Here is a 14,493-nt window from a genome sequence, read left to right on the forward strand (position 1 = left end):
TTTACAGGATGCCTTGCATCATCTGTCTTGGGTCTGGTCTCTAACAGTCTAGAGACCAAAGATTTGAGCTTATAACACCAAGTTAGTGACTCTGGAGAAAATTAACTATGATATCACTTGCCCACTCTCTAAGGAGAGAGAGTTCTGTGATCCCTTGTGCACTTCAGCAAATTACTTACTTACACTTCTCTTCCACAAAGTTTTAAAGAATTTACAGCAGTGAAACAGGCTATTTGGCTGAACAGGTCCATGCTGGTATTGATGGAAGGTTCCTATCAGTTTTTTCATCTAAATCTATCACCATATACTTTTACTCCTTCTCCATCATTGACTCGTTAAACTCGTTAGAGTTTAGAAGGCTGAGGGGGGAATCTTATAGAGACATATAAGATAATGAAGGGGCTAGGTAGGGTAGAGGTAGAGAGATTCTTCCTGCTTAGAAAGGATAGCAGAACTAGAGAGCACAGCCTCAAAATAAGGAGGGGGGCCGGTTTAGATCAGAGTTGAGGAGGAATTTCTTCACTCAAAGGGTGGTGAGTCTCTGGAATTCTCTGCCCATTGAAGTGGTGGAGGCTACTTCGCTGAATATATTTAAGTCACGGGTAGACAGGTTTCTGATAGACAAGGGAATTAAGGGTTATGGGGAGAAAGCGGGAAGGTGGAACTGAACCACTTCAGATCAGCCATGATCTTGTTGAATGGCAGGGCAGGCTCGAAGGGCTAGATGGCCTACTCCTGCTCCTATTTCTTATGTTCTTATGACTGATTTAGCTTCCCCTTGAATACATTGATGCTAATTGTCTTGTTTGGTACAAGTAAGGCACCAGGTCACATCTGCCTCCTCGAGCATCAAGACACAGCTTCTCCTGACTCGAGATTTTGATTTCCACTTGAAATAATTACCCAACGTTTGAAAAATGGTGAGGTGACTGATTTAACCAGGCAGCTAATGAAATTTCAGTGGCTTAGGGGTAGGTTTACAACTTCAATTCAGTGTATTATATCTTAGAGTTACTGTGAAATTACTCATCAGTTGCTATTAATGTTTAGAAGTCTTATTCAAAGTATCTTTTTGGGAATAATTTAACTATTTCCTCCTTTTCTGTATATTCTGTAGTGACTATTCACACACATTTTGATGGTGTCAAATATGTCTTTGTACCAGTATATTCATGAATGACATTTCAATAATTACTTCAAATTTTCTTCTGTCCTTTTTCCTCTGAGCACTTAAAATAACTGTTGTTAGGTAAATTAATTCAAAACATGCATAAAATCTCTGCAGAAACTTGGTCAGTTACCAGCATTTACCGTGACTATAAATTGTGCAATGGCAATGATGTAACTTCCAAGCACTGAAACTCGGAGACTTGAAGTGTTCTATTTCTTCCTATAATCGTGCACAAGAATTTGGAATGCAGCTTATACAGCTGCCTGCAACTGAGTGCTGTTCTATGCTGTATACAGAGGTAATATAGCTAATGAGTTGGGATGCTACTTTAATATTAAGAAAGGAAAAGGAAGACGTGAAAATAGTGAATTAAAAAGGAACTCGGAACATTGATGCATGGAGAAAAGACATGAGTGATATACGCGGATATCTGAATATTTTATAATGTTAGAAACAACAATGTGATGTCAGGATAAAAAAGAAAAAGTCAGTAAAAGAGGAAGAAAAGTTATGGGGGGGGGGCATGGTTAGGGACAAAGCAGGGTGTTTTGGATAAATTTTCTTCTATTTTCCCCCAGTTTCTCTTTCTGTTCTTTCCCGGATGTACAGATGTTCAAAGGGTAAAATGAGAGATTTGATCCCAGCCTTCTGCTCATGCTCTGTTTGTCGATTTGTTCAGGGGTATATTTAAGTGGTCACCTTGTCTCCAAATCATATTCCAGACCAGAATTACCTGGTGACCACTCATTCCATTCCCATAGCAGCTTGACAGTTTATTGTTCTGGGGGAATAATTTTATTCTTTGATTTAATGCAGACAACTTATAGTACTGTGTTGCTGGTAAGTCTACCTTTAACTTTGTCTTGTTGTAACCGTAGCTTTATGCAAATGCTAAATTTGACGTCTGAAGAAAGAGAGTCACTTTTAAGTGCCATTGACAATGATTGTAAAGACCTGTTTGTCTCACTGCACCCATTGAGAAATTAATGTCAAATTGAGACTTGGGGTGGGGGACAGGGATGTGACACATTAAGCTCTGGTATGATATGCAATTTTGCTATATATTTAGAGTTCATAGAAATGGCATCCCAACTGAATTATCAAAAGTAATTTTCCCTTCTTCATGATCATAAAATGAATGTCAGGGCATAAACTTTCTAAACCTACAAACCACAACAATAGCCTAACTAGCATGTGCACTACCTACTGTGATTTGGAACTAACCCACAAAGAAATATGCTGTATTAAAACAATCTTACATATCATTACGTATCTAATTCTTTATCAGATCCAGTTGAATTGATGGTGCAAGCAAAATATATCATAAAAACTCAAGAGATTTATATCCAGCACATGGCACTAAACATAATTTTTCCTTGAGAGCTATTAGTTTATAACAGATGTAAATCATACCATATAGATCTTTCTTAGGATTTTTTATTTTCAAATTCTAACTTGTTTTTATTGTTTGATGTTTCATTTGCCTGCAGTTAAAAATCTAATTGCTTAATTGTTTTGCATGTTTTGAAGTGTAAATGCTGAACTTAAGTGCTCTTTTTCAGCCATGCATTCTAACTAATTTAATGAACTTTAAACCTTTGTCTATTACATACTGATACATCAAATTATTTCCCATGTCCACAAGTTTTCAATTCTTTTATCTCCCTGTTGTTTTTATCCAGTTTTGAAATGCCCAAGATAAGCACTGAAATATTTCAGTGAAAGACTTCAGTGAAAGTCTTCGGTAAATTCAAATATAAAAATTTTAGAAATGTCTCATATATTTCAAGATTGAGAGTCTCCAGATTCTACTGGTGCTACACCAATAGGTACTGTTGTATTCTCATGTTACTTGGCATTTGAAATGGTGCATTACCCATGCAAATAATAATAGCCCCATGTATGAGCTCTCCTTCAGGCAACATCAGTTCTGAAAACTTGCTTCAGAGCTGCTTTCTGGAAAGCTTGTTGTTTTTGGAACTGAAACACTTTTAATCATGGCTGAGAAAGAGGTTTGATTGTGCAAGGTGGAAGTTGTTTGGCTTACAATATCCCATCCACCTAAACATAAATATCCATCAGTAGTTGACCTACGCCCTGTATATGAAGGCCAAAAGTGCTGAAAGCACTTCTTCTTGAGGTAAAATACACAGCAGCAGTCCTTCCTCTCTCTCTCTCTCTCCCTTAACCTTTCCTTACGTCCCTGGCCTCTCGCCATCCTACCCACTCCTTTCCTCCCTTCACCTGTCTCTCTTCCCGCCTGTAAAATACCTGCTCCACTTCCTTATCCCGTCCTCTTCTCACATCCCTCAATATAGTGCTGTGGTGCCTTTTACATTCGGCTGAAAGGGTAGATAAGGCTTCAGTTTACCAGCTCATCCAAAAGCCTCCTTCAGTGCGGCACTAGTGTCAAGCCTTGATTTCTGTAATGAATTCTTGGAGGAAGACTTGAACCTTCTCCTTTAGAAGGAGAGTGCTACCAACAGAGCCATGTCTGTCATTTTATGTCAGATTTAAAGTGCAAGTGAATTCAATTTATAGGCCAAATAATTTTGCAAGTATGAATGTTCTGTTGCCCTTAAGTTAAACTAATATGGGCCTCCTTCAACCATAAGACATAGGAGCAGAATTAGGCCACTCAGCCCATCAAATTTGCTCCGCCATTCAATCATGGCTGATATTTTTCTCATCCCCATTCTCCTGCAATTTCCCCATAACTCCGATCCCCTTATTAATCAAGAACCTATCTGTCTTAAAGATGCTTAATGACCTGGCCTCCACAGCCTTCTGCAGCAATGAGTTCCACAGATTCACCTTTCTCTGGCTGAAGAAATTCCTCCTCATCTCTGTTGTAAAGAATCATCTCTTTAGCCTGAGGTTGTGCCCTGCAGTTTCGTATAAGTGTAAACATCCTCTCCACTCCACTCTATCCAGGCCTCACAGGATACTGTAAGATTCCCCACCCACCTCACCTCATCCTTCTAAACTCCAAAGACTACAGACCCAGAGACCTTATCCGTTCCTCATACGACAAGCTCATCATTCCAGGGATCATCCTTCCTTAGAAAGGGGGCCCAAAACTGCTCGCAGTACTCCAAATAGGGTCTGACCAGAGCCTTATACAACCTCAGAAGTACATAAGAACGTAAGAAATAGGAGCAGGAGTAGGCCATCTAGCCCTTCGAGCCTGCCCCACCATTCAGTAAGATCATGGCTGATCTGAAGTGGATCAGTTCCACTTTCCCGCTCTCTCCCCATAACCCTTAATTTCCTTGTCTATCAAAAACATATCTACCCGTGACTTAAATATATTTAGCGAGGTAGCCTCTACCACTTCAACGGGCAAAGAATTCCAGAGATTCATCACCCTTTGAGTGAAGAAGTTCCTCCTCAACTCTGATCTAAACTGCCCCCCCCCCCATTATCTTGAGGCTGTGCCCTCTAGTTCTGCTATCCTTTCTAAGCAGGAAGAATCTCTCTACCTCTACCCTATCCATCCCCTTCGTTATCTTATACGTCTCTATAAGATCCCCCCTCGTCCTTCTAAACTCCGACGAGTACAGACCCAGTCTATTTAGTCTCTCTTCATAGTCCAACCCCCTCATCTCCAGTATCAGCCTAGTGAACCTCCTCTGCACTCCCTCCAAGGCCAATTTATCCTTCCTCAAGAGCGGCGACCAAAACTGCACACAGTACTCCTGCTGCGGCCTCACCAGTACCCTGTACAGTTGCAGCAAGACCTCCCTACTTTTATATTCTATCCCCCTCGCTATAAAGGCCAACATTCCATTTGCCTTCTTGACCACCTGCTGCCCCTGCAGACTGGGTTTTTGCAACTCGTGCACAAGGACCCCCAGGTCCCTCTGCACCGTAGCATGCTGCAGCTTTTTGCCTTTTAAATAATAATCCCTCCTGTTATTATTTCTGCTGAAGTGGATAACCTCACACTTGCCAACATTATACTCTATATGCCAGGTCCTCGCCCACTCGCTCAGCCTATCCAGATCTGTCTGCAGACTTTCCACACCCTCCACGCAATTTGCTTTTCCACTCATCTTCATGATCAGCAAATTTCGTCACTCAACACTCAGCCCCCTCCTCCAGATCATCTATATAAATGGCAGTACACCCCTGCTCTTGTATTCTAGCTCTCTGAACATGAATGCTAACTGCTGACTGAACCTGCATGTTAACCTTAAGAGAATCTCGAATAAGGAGTCCAAAGTCCCTCTGTGTTTCTGATTTCCTAAGCATTTCCCTATTTAGAAAATAGTCTATGCCTCCACTCCTCCTCCCAAAGTGCAGAATCTCACACTTTTCCACATCATATTCCATCTGCCACTTCTTTGCCCACTCTCCTAACCTGTCCAAATCCTTCTGCAACTCTCCTGCATCCTCAATACTACCTGTCCCTCTACATATATTTGTATCGTCTGCAAACTTAGCAACAGGCCTTCAGTTCCTTTCTGCAAATTGTTAATGTATATTGTGAAAAGTTGTGGTCCCAACACTGACCCGTGAGACACACCACTCATCACAGGTTGCTTTGGACTGCTACAAGAACTGATCAGTCGTGGATTTCACTTACCATCACTTAATTTTTTTTATCAATCAAATGAGTGTACAGTTCAGAATTGAATTGCTGCTTAAACAACTTCTTTTCATTTTGCCCACATGAACAGAAAATGTTAACATCATAATGCTTCTAGTGCAAACCACAGAGACAAATGTGTCTCTTTAAAGAGCCAGGTCTGTGATGAGTGTTCATTTGTATAGTCACCTGATGGGACTGCTACTATCTTTTATTTTGGGTTTTTGTTTCACTAACTGAAAGCGCCATCTGTCTTCCTCCCACGAGGGAGAGAAAGAAATGTATTTTTAATGAATCAAAATGTTGATTCATTAATCAACTTTTAGTTGATTATAATTAATACGTCCTGATTAGAATTAATATGTTTTCTATCATCATTGAGCCACTGAAATGCAGGGAGATTGGTGTATCTCCATTTTTTTTAATACTCGGTCTTTTCCAAATCAGACATATAGCTAAAGTGACTTTCGTTCTTGGACTTCCCCAAGGGGCTAATATCTAAACTGACCTTCATTCTGGGGCATTCCCTAGGAGGCATGTTTTGAGAGCTTTGACAAGATAGCTTACAAGACAGAAGGAAAACTCCTTTAAGTGGATCTGTTTCTCAGCTATCTGCTTTTGTCTTCTGACAAAATGCTTGATTGTAGTGAGTTTATAATTCACAAACTGTAGAAACTTGCCTAGCTGTTTATCAGAGGAGTATGGTTGTAGAGATAGGGCCTATGATGGACATGGAATTGGAGGTTAAGAAATTTTAAAATACTACCACCAACAAAAAGTTGTGTATGAATTTGAATTAAAAAATAGAAAATAATAATTCTTATCTGGTTGAACTTGTTACATGATAACGACAGCACTGTCCAAACCCAAGACCACTACCACCGAGAAAGACAAGAGCAGCAGACACATGGGAACACCACCACTAGGAAATTTCCCTCCAAACCACCCACCATACTGACTTGGAAATATATCACTGTTCCTTCAGTGTCACTGGATCAAAATCCTGAAACTCCATTCATAACAGCACTGTGGGAGAACCACACCACATGGACTGCAACGATTCTAGAAGACAGTTTACCACCATCATTCCAAGGGCAATTTGGGATGAGCAATAAATGCTGGACTAGCAAGTGAAGACCACATTTCTTGAATTAGTAAAAAAGAACCAAGATTAGGCTCAGAAGGGAAAATTATTGCAGGAAACTATTTGAAGAACCAGAAAAGTTTAATATTGGAATTTAAAAGAAGAACCCGAACCTGAGGTACTGAAAGAGGATGTAAGAAAAGTTCTAAGTAACATCAAAGGTGGAATCACAGAAAAAAGCACTAAAAGTGGGAGGTGAAAATAGTAATGAATGCAGTGAAAGAGATTATTGATGAGAGATGGACAACAAGTTTAGAGAGTGGACTATATCTGAGAAGGTCACAGTGCTGAAGATGACGGGGACGAAGGACTGTCCAAACTATTGTATGCTAAATCTCATCAGATTAGGAACTAAAGTATTACTTGATGCTACCGGGGACAAGTGTGAACAGAGAAGTGGCAGAGAAGTTTGGCATCATTCTTGGAAAAGGTACAACTGACATTCTGGTTGTGTTCAAAAATCTCCTGAAATAATGTGAAAATAAACAAGAAGCTCAACTTTGACTCATGTTCATTGAATGCCAAAAACTTTTGACATTATCCTGCGTGATGCTGTAAGGAAGACATCTTGTGTGGCTAATACAAGAGACGTACAGAAATGTATTAGGAGTCAACAGAGTCGGTGATGGGCAAATAAACTAATTCCAGTCTTAGTAGGAATCAGACATGGATACCTTCTGATACCTGTGTGGGTTAATGTTGTGACAGAGAAGAGTTACTAGAGATATGTGGCTGCTCAGAGGAGGTTGTAGCATATGGAATTTCAGGTATTCTGACGATACCATGCTCATCGTCAAAACAAAGGAAGAACGAGAGACAATAGCAGGCCTCATCAAAAAGAACAGTCTTTCGAACTGAAGATAAATGAGGCAAAAAATACTTTTTGGCTCTATATGGAAATAGAAAAGTCACAAATTGAAGCAGCAAGATAGAGGCAGCAGCCAATTTCAAGTCTTTTAGCTCAAAGATAAATACCAAAGTTTATTAAATAATGAAATCGAGAGTAGATTAGCCATGGCAGGAGACATGACCAGTTACTTAAGTAGCATCAGGATGTCCAGTGGTTAGCACTGTTGCCTCTCAGCACCAGGGACCCAGTACAATTCCCAGCTTGGGTCACTGTCTGTGCGGAGTTTTCATGTTCTCCCCATGTCTGCGTGGGTTTCCTCCGGGTGCTCCGGTTTCCTCCTGCAGTTCAGAAGACGTGCTGGTTAGGTGCAATGGCCATGCTAAATTCTCCCTCAATGTACCTGATCAGGCGCTGGAGTGTGGTGACTAGAGGATTTTCACAGTAACTTCATTGCAGTGTTAATGTAAACCTCCTTGTCAGTCTAATGAATAAACTTTAAACTTTTAAAAAAACATCATTGTGAAGATGAAGGAACATGGCTAGTGTGGGATATTACACTCTATGAATGCAAGAGTTGGATTCTGAAAAAAGTGAGGATGAGAGGAGGATATCAGCTTTTGAAATGTGGGTATGGCAGAGTATGATCAATCAGCTGGATGGGCAGAAAGACAAAGGAGAAGGTTAGCTCAAGAGAAGTTCAGGAATCAAGAGGGTTTCTAGGTACAATTAGAGAGAGAAAGATAACCAAGTACGGACATTGGAAACAACTTAGCAGCATTTGAAGAAGAAATTGAGGGGTAAAAACAGAATAGGAAGAAAAATCAAACAGGTGGACAACATTGAGGTGTGAATTGAGGAAGGCATGAAGAAAGTCAGAAAAGAAACAAGAAGATGCCAATGGCCCCTCTAAGGCTATGGTGAAAAGGGCGACAACAATCTCGTTAAATGGCTAGATATGCTATTTCGATGTTTGAAATAATGGGCTGAATTTTACTGATTGTTTGGCGAGAAATGTGTGTCCTTGGTGCTCAGAGGCTGCCAGTGGGTATTCCCTCTGAATTTTATGAAGCAGCAACTAACTTAGCAGCAACTAATTTAGTTGCTGCTGTCAGAGTTGCTATCCTATTCAGTATTGGCAGTCACCCCAGTCAGAGGGCTAGCAGCCTCATCGGTATCACCAGGCGCAGTGGCCATTGCTGGAGACCTGTTGCATTCAGCAGGTAAGAAAAAAATAAATTAACATATTTGAGAGGCCAGTTGCTCAAAGGGAAATCCCCCTTTGTTTAAAAAAATCCCCCACCCTGCACCAGGCTGCTGCTGGGGCGGCTGTATCCATTTAGTTGGCCGCTTCCTCGCGGAGTGGGGGATCACCCTCAGCAAATATTGATGGCCTGATAAAATGGCCCTTAATAGAGTTTTTACATATTTAAAACAGTTTCCCTGATGGTAGGAGATGGTTGAAGAGCCAATCCTCCGCAGCTCTCCATAAATTTACTAACTTGCTTCCATTTCCACCTCCTGCGGGCCAGTGCTGGTAAAATTCTGCGTAATGACAAATGGAGCTTAAAGTAACTTGTCCCATTCTATCTGATACTGTCTAACTTCTGATACCATGTTAGTGGAGATGAACTATTAACTGCCACAAATAGTAAACCATTGCCTAATCTCCTAATGCTCAATATTTACATAGACATAGACATTTATATAGAGTGACTGAGCTTTTGGCCTAATCAAGTTAACTTGTTCCTTTCTAGTTTTTATTTACCTTTGTTCAGTACTTGCATGTGTGGGGCTAAAATGCGAGAGTATGGTCTGATACACATTAAATCTTGTAAATTCAAGCAGAAAACCAGAAAGAACAAGTCAGAAAAAAAAACTTGGACTTGTATGGTGACTTTCACAGTATCATCCTAAAGTGTTTTGCAGACTGAGAAACACTTTTGAAGTGTTGTCACTGTTATAACATAAGAAATGGGGCTGCCAATTTGTGGATGGCACAAACAGCAATGACTTAGAAATTCTGTTGGGCAGCATTGTATCAGGTCACCATTCTACACCCCATCTAACATTCAGCTCCATCGACTGGTGACTTTGTTGGACCATTGACCATGTTTCCTCTCAAAAGGGTGACAGGTGTGTTGTAGCTGAAAGGTTCTGACTGAATCTTTCTCTGCCCTTTTATATTGAAATCAGGTATCTTTATCTGACCTTGGTATGAAAAAATGCCAAATGACTAATTGTGCCAGTCAAGTATGTATGTCAGTTTTTGTACAATCATTCATGCATTCACATGTAACACCAATTTATGAAACCCATAGAAGTCTAATTTTCTACTGAGTGCCTGTTATTTTGATTAAGATAGTTTTGAGATATCTTAAGATGGTTTTATTCATCAATTTCTGCAATGGAAATGCTGAAGCTGTATTATTCTGGATTACTCTTCAAAGATGAGCAGTCTCCATTTTCTGGCATTATATCCAGTTAATTAAGGTAAGTATTTTTCTGAAAGGCAAATGATGCATTTTGTCTTGTTTGGTTTTTTGACTAAATAATAGTGTTTTTAATGGCAGAACATGATTGTCACAAAGTTGTGACAGTAAAGGCACCCTTGATGCACTGTTAATTTTGTGAGATGGGGTTGGACAGGCTAGGCTTGTATTAAATAGAAGCAAAATACTGCCAATGCTGCAAATCTGAAATAAAAACAGAAATTGCTGGATAAATGCAGGTTGGAAGGCATCTATGGATAGAAACAGAGTTAACATTTTGGATCCAAATGATCCTTCTACAGAACTTGGCTTGTATCATCTGGAGTTTAAGAGTGACTTGGTTGAAACATACAAGATCCCGAGGGATCTCCGACACAGTGGATGTGGAAAGGATGTTTCCTCTTGTGGGAGAATCTAGAACTAGAAGTCACTGTTTAAAAATAAGGGATTGTCCATTTAAAACCGAGCTGAGGAGAATTTTTTTCTGAAAGTTGTGTGTCTTTGGAACACTCTTGCTCAAAAGGCAGTGGAAGTAGAATCTTTGAAAAACATTTTAGGCGGAAGTAGATAGAGTCTCGATATGACAGCGGGTGAAAGGTTATCAGAGGTAGGAGGGAATGTGAATTTGAAATTACAATCAGATCAACCAAGTTCTTATTGAATGGTGGAGCAGAATTACATAATCCTCATTTGTATGTTCATGTGGATGCATATGTTTTAATAGCCACATTTTTTGTATATCTATAGTAGTTTCTGAGTCTTTGGACGGTAGCCAGAAGACTAAGTGTACATGATAAATAACCCAAATGTGCTAATATAATTTGTTTATCCCAGACTTAGCAATCAGTTAACACAGGACAGTAGCAGCTCACATAATTTTATGGAATGCAATGGATTGTAAGTAGGAGTATGAGCACCGAGGGGAAAAAGAAAGAACAAGGTCAAACAAGAACATGGATGAATGAGAGCACAAATGGATTGGACTGTGCAGGAGAGTGGGTAAAAGTTATGTGCGAGTGAGAGAGAAAGAGGAAGTGGACGTACGTGAACATGTGAAATAGAAAGATAAACAGAATAAGAAACATTACTGGGGTAAAAAGATAAGCTAACAATACAGAAGAAGAAACGAACAAGAAATGTTTATGGGAAGAGTGACGGATTGTATTTTTTTCTGGATGTAATAGCTATTATGTAACCATTGGTGTAGCACTCCAGTCACTATAGCAACAACCTGCTCTCTGATGAACAATGCCACAGGAGACTGTTATATCAAGAACCTTTTGTTCCCAACAGTTGGGCATTGCTGGTGAGGCTACAATTATTGTCAATCTCTACTTTCCCTGAGTATGCAGTCAAAGAAGGAGGTATTGAGTTGGCGATTCAAAAGCCTTGTCAGAGATTGTGTTTTGAAAAGTTCTTACAGGAGGAGAGGGCAAGAGAAAGGTTATGGGTTTGAAGAGGGAATTAAGCAACTGAAGCCATGAAGGTCAAAGTATTTGGTGCTGGTGTACTTAATGCTGTCTGAGGTTACTGAGATGGAGCAGGATAAGTTGAGGGCAGTTTTGAATCTCAGGGTATGGAGATCACAGAGAGGTATTTTGGAATAAGCTTATTTATTGGTCACAAGTAAGACTTACATTGCAGTGTTAATGAAGTTACTGTGAAATTCCCCTAGTCGCCATACTTCAGCGCCTGTTCGGGTCAATGCACCTAACCAGAATATTTATACATGTAGAAACTCAATGTATAATATTCATGACACTGAAAGGCATTTTAAACTGATGAAATATTTATTTCTAAATCTTATTATTTTAACATTGTGTTGTGACAAAAGTTATCTGTTTTCCTTTCTCATAGTATTTTCTACTTTAAGAGCCAGCCTATGGTGATGCCTGGTGAATAAAACCCAGAACTTGGTGTGAGCCATCCCTGCAGTAGATTCAGTTTCACTGGTTTTGTGAACTACAGCATTCTGTAAAGTTATTTTATGCTTCGTCAACTAAATACACTATCAGATCAGGACTACATTGCTTGGAGCAGCTGGAGCAGTTGAACAATCTTAAAGGAAGTTTAGAGCAAAAACCTGCTGCTCCATACTTCAGTGTTAAGCTGCTTTTAATGCTCATTCTACTGTAGATAAAATAATATTTCCTCGGTTGTTACTTAAGATGGCATGCAGAGCGTGACATATCCATGTAGAAAGTGTAACAAACATTTTTGGTACTTCTAGGTGATTTATCATCATTATCTATGGGCTTTCAAACATGCAGAATAAATTCACCATGACTGGGTGTGTTCATTTACATACATAATAAATAAACGGCTATACATACATGGAAATGATAGCTGTAAAAGCAGCTGTTATTATAACATACTTTGTTGCGCCTTCATCTAAAATGTTATGGTGTACCAACACATTTTTCATGAAGTAACAGAAATAAACTTGTGTTGCCGTGTTTGTTTAAAATTGTGGCATTTCCTTTCAGTTCAGTACATTTAATGTATATTTCTAAAATGATGGTCTCTTTGCATGGGATTTTACCAGCCTTTGTCACCATCAATGTGGGGATTTCCCCCTGAATTATTTAAGGGGAATTGTTAATTTAACATCAGTGCATTGATTCCTCACATCAGCTGAAGACAGTTAGCCTGGTCTTGTGTGTAAAGTTTCTGCCTTGTGTCAACTCATGAGAAACACTGGCTCTAATTATAGCGAAGTGCTAGTATCTTCGCATCTGTCTCTAGCTTAACCACCACAGCCTTCATTATAAGTTGTAAACTGTGAGGCTGCTCAGGAAGTCAAGCAATGATTCAAGCTTATTGGCTAAACGTTTTTGGGTTGGCTGTGCATATAATTGACAGATTACCAAAAGGACAGAATATATTTCTAACCTTATTTACAATGCTCTGCTAACCAGCTCAAGCAGATTTTGAAAATGGACTCTTAATGTTTGCAGACTTTTTCCTAAGGCAAGTCTTTGCTTTCTCTCGCTCAGGAAATCCCATTGTCAGAAATTCTGCAGTTGGATCCACCTCGGGATTTTACAAATCTGGCTCAAGGCAGCAACCCTCACTGTTTCGAGATCATAACTGACACGATGGTGTATTATGTTGGAGAGAACCTTGGAGGCAACTACCAGAATCATGCCCTGGCTGCCACAGGAGTAGGTATAGATGTTGCTCAGAGCTGGGAGAAAGCCATTCGACAGGCCCTAATGCCAGTAACTCCACAAGCCAGCGTCTGCACCACTGCAGGACAAGGCAAAGAGCACAGTAAGTAATCCTTGTTCTGTTACCTTTTGAAAACATTGAAGACCATTGGTTTAATTTGAAAGTGAGAGTCAAACAGGCTTGTGCTTGGCTTCAATTTCAGTGCTGAGTTCATTGAGTATTCACAGTATGTACTGCGTTTTCTTTGCCGATAACTATATATGATTTTGTTACTTATGCTCATAGATTTGGTTGGGCTGTTGTATTTTGTGGTGATTGGTCTATGATCATTGATATTTGAATAATACTGAGCAAGTAGTCTCAGTTAAGTCGGATCTGTTTTTATTTCCCAATTCTAGTCAGTTTCATTTGTTGGGTTGATAATTTAGAGTTGGATTTTTATTGCCTTTCAATGTAAACTTGGTTTTGTGAATCACTAATAAGTGGTAACAATTTCTCCTGAATTCTGGAATGTTGCAATGTCTTGTTTTGACTGCTCGCCCTGGAAATTGGGTTAATATTTTGCGATGCTTTGAGCTATTTTCTTTGGTTGTGAAATTATCATTGTTAGCAGTTCTTAAATTAAGCTGTTTTCCTCTCTCTCTCCCCCATTCATTCATTCCTCTGAATTTCCTCCTCTTCCTATAGCCCAGGCTCAGTCTTATCTCTGTTAGAAGAAATGGTTCAGATCCCACTGTTGGAATTAAGCACATAATCTTGTCTGACACTGAGGGTGCTGTTTTGCTTGAAGCACCGCTTTTGAGATGATTTGTTAAACTGAGACCTTGTCAGCCCTCTCAGATAAGTGAAACTTGCACTATTAGAAGACAAATAGGCTCTTAAGAAATTGAGACAGGAATACACCACTTGATTCATTGAGGCTGTTCTGCTGTTCTGTCAGATCATGATTGATCAGATTGTGGCCTTAACTCTACATTCCTGCCTGTTCCCTATAATCCCTTAACTCCCTTGTCCATTAACTCAACTTTGAATACATCCAGTGACCAAACCTCCACTACTCTTTGGAAGAGAATTCCA

The 14,493-nt window shown here is 39.7% G+C and overlaps 1 protein-coding gene across 1 annotated transcript in view; it reads left to right on the top strand.

Annotated features, from left to right (window-relative positions):
• prkd3 (protein kinase D3) overlaps positions 1 to 14,493 on the top strand; it is a 345,856-nt gene that overhangs the window by 299,726 nt on the left and 31,637 nt on the right. Inside the window, exon 13 of the mRNA XM_080200692.1 lies at positions 13,242 to 13,518. Within this exon, the coding sequence (XP_080056818.1) occupies positions 13,242 to 13,518 (277 nt within the window). The remainder of the gene's footprint in view (positions 1 to 13,241; positions 13,519 to 14,493) is intronic.

This window comes from Carcharhinus amblyrhynchos, chromosome 12 (genome assembly GCF_965287045.1).
Source record: "Carcharhinus amblyrhynchos chromosome 12, sCarAmb.v2.hapA, whole genome shotgun sequence".
In the NCBI taxonomy this organism is placed as follows: domain Eukaryota; kingdom Metazoa; phylum Chordata; class Chondrichthyes; order Carcharhiniformes; family Carcharhinidae; genus Carcharhinus; species Carcharhinus amblyrhynchos.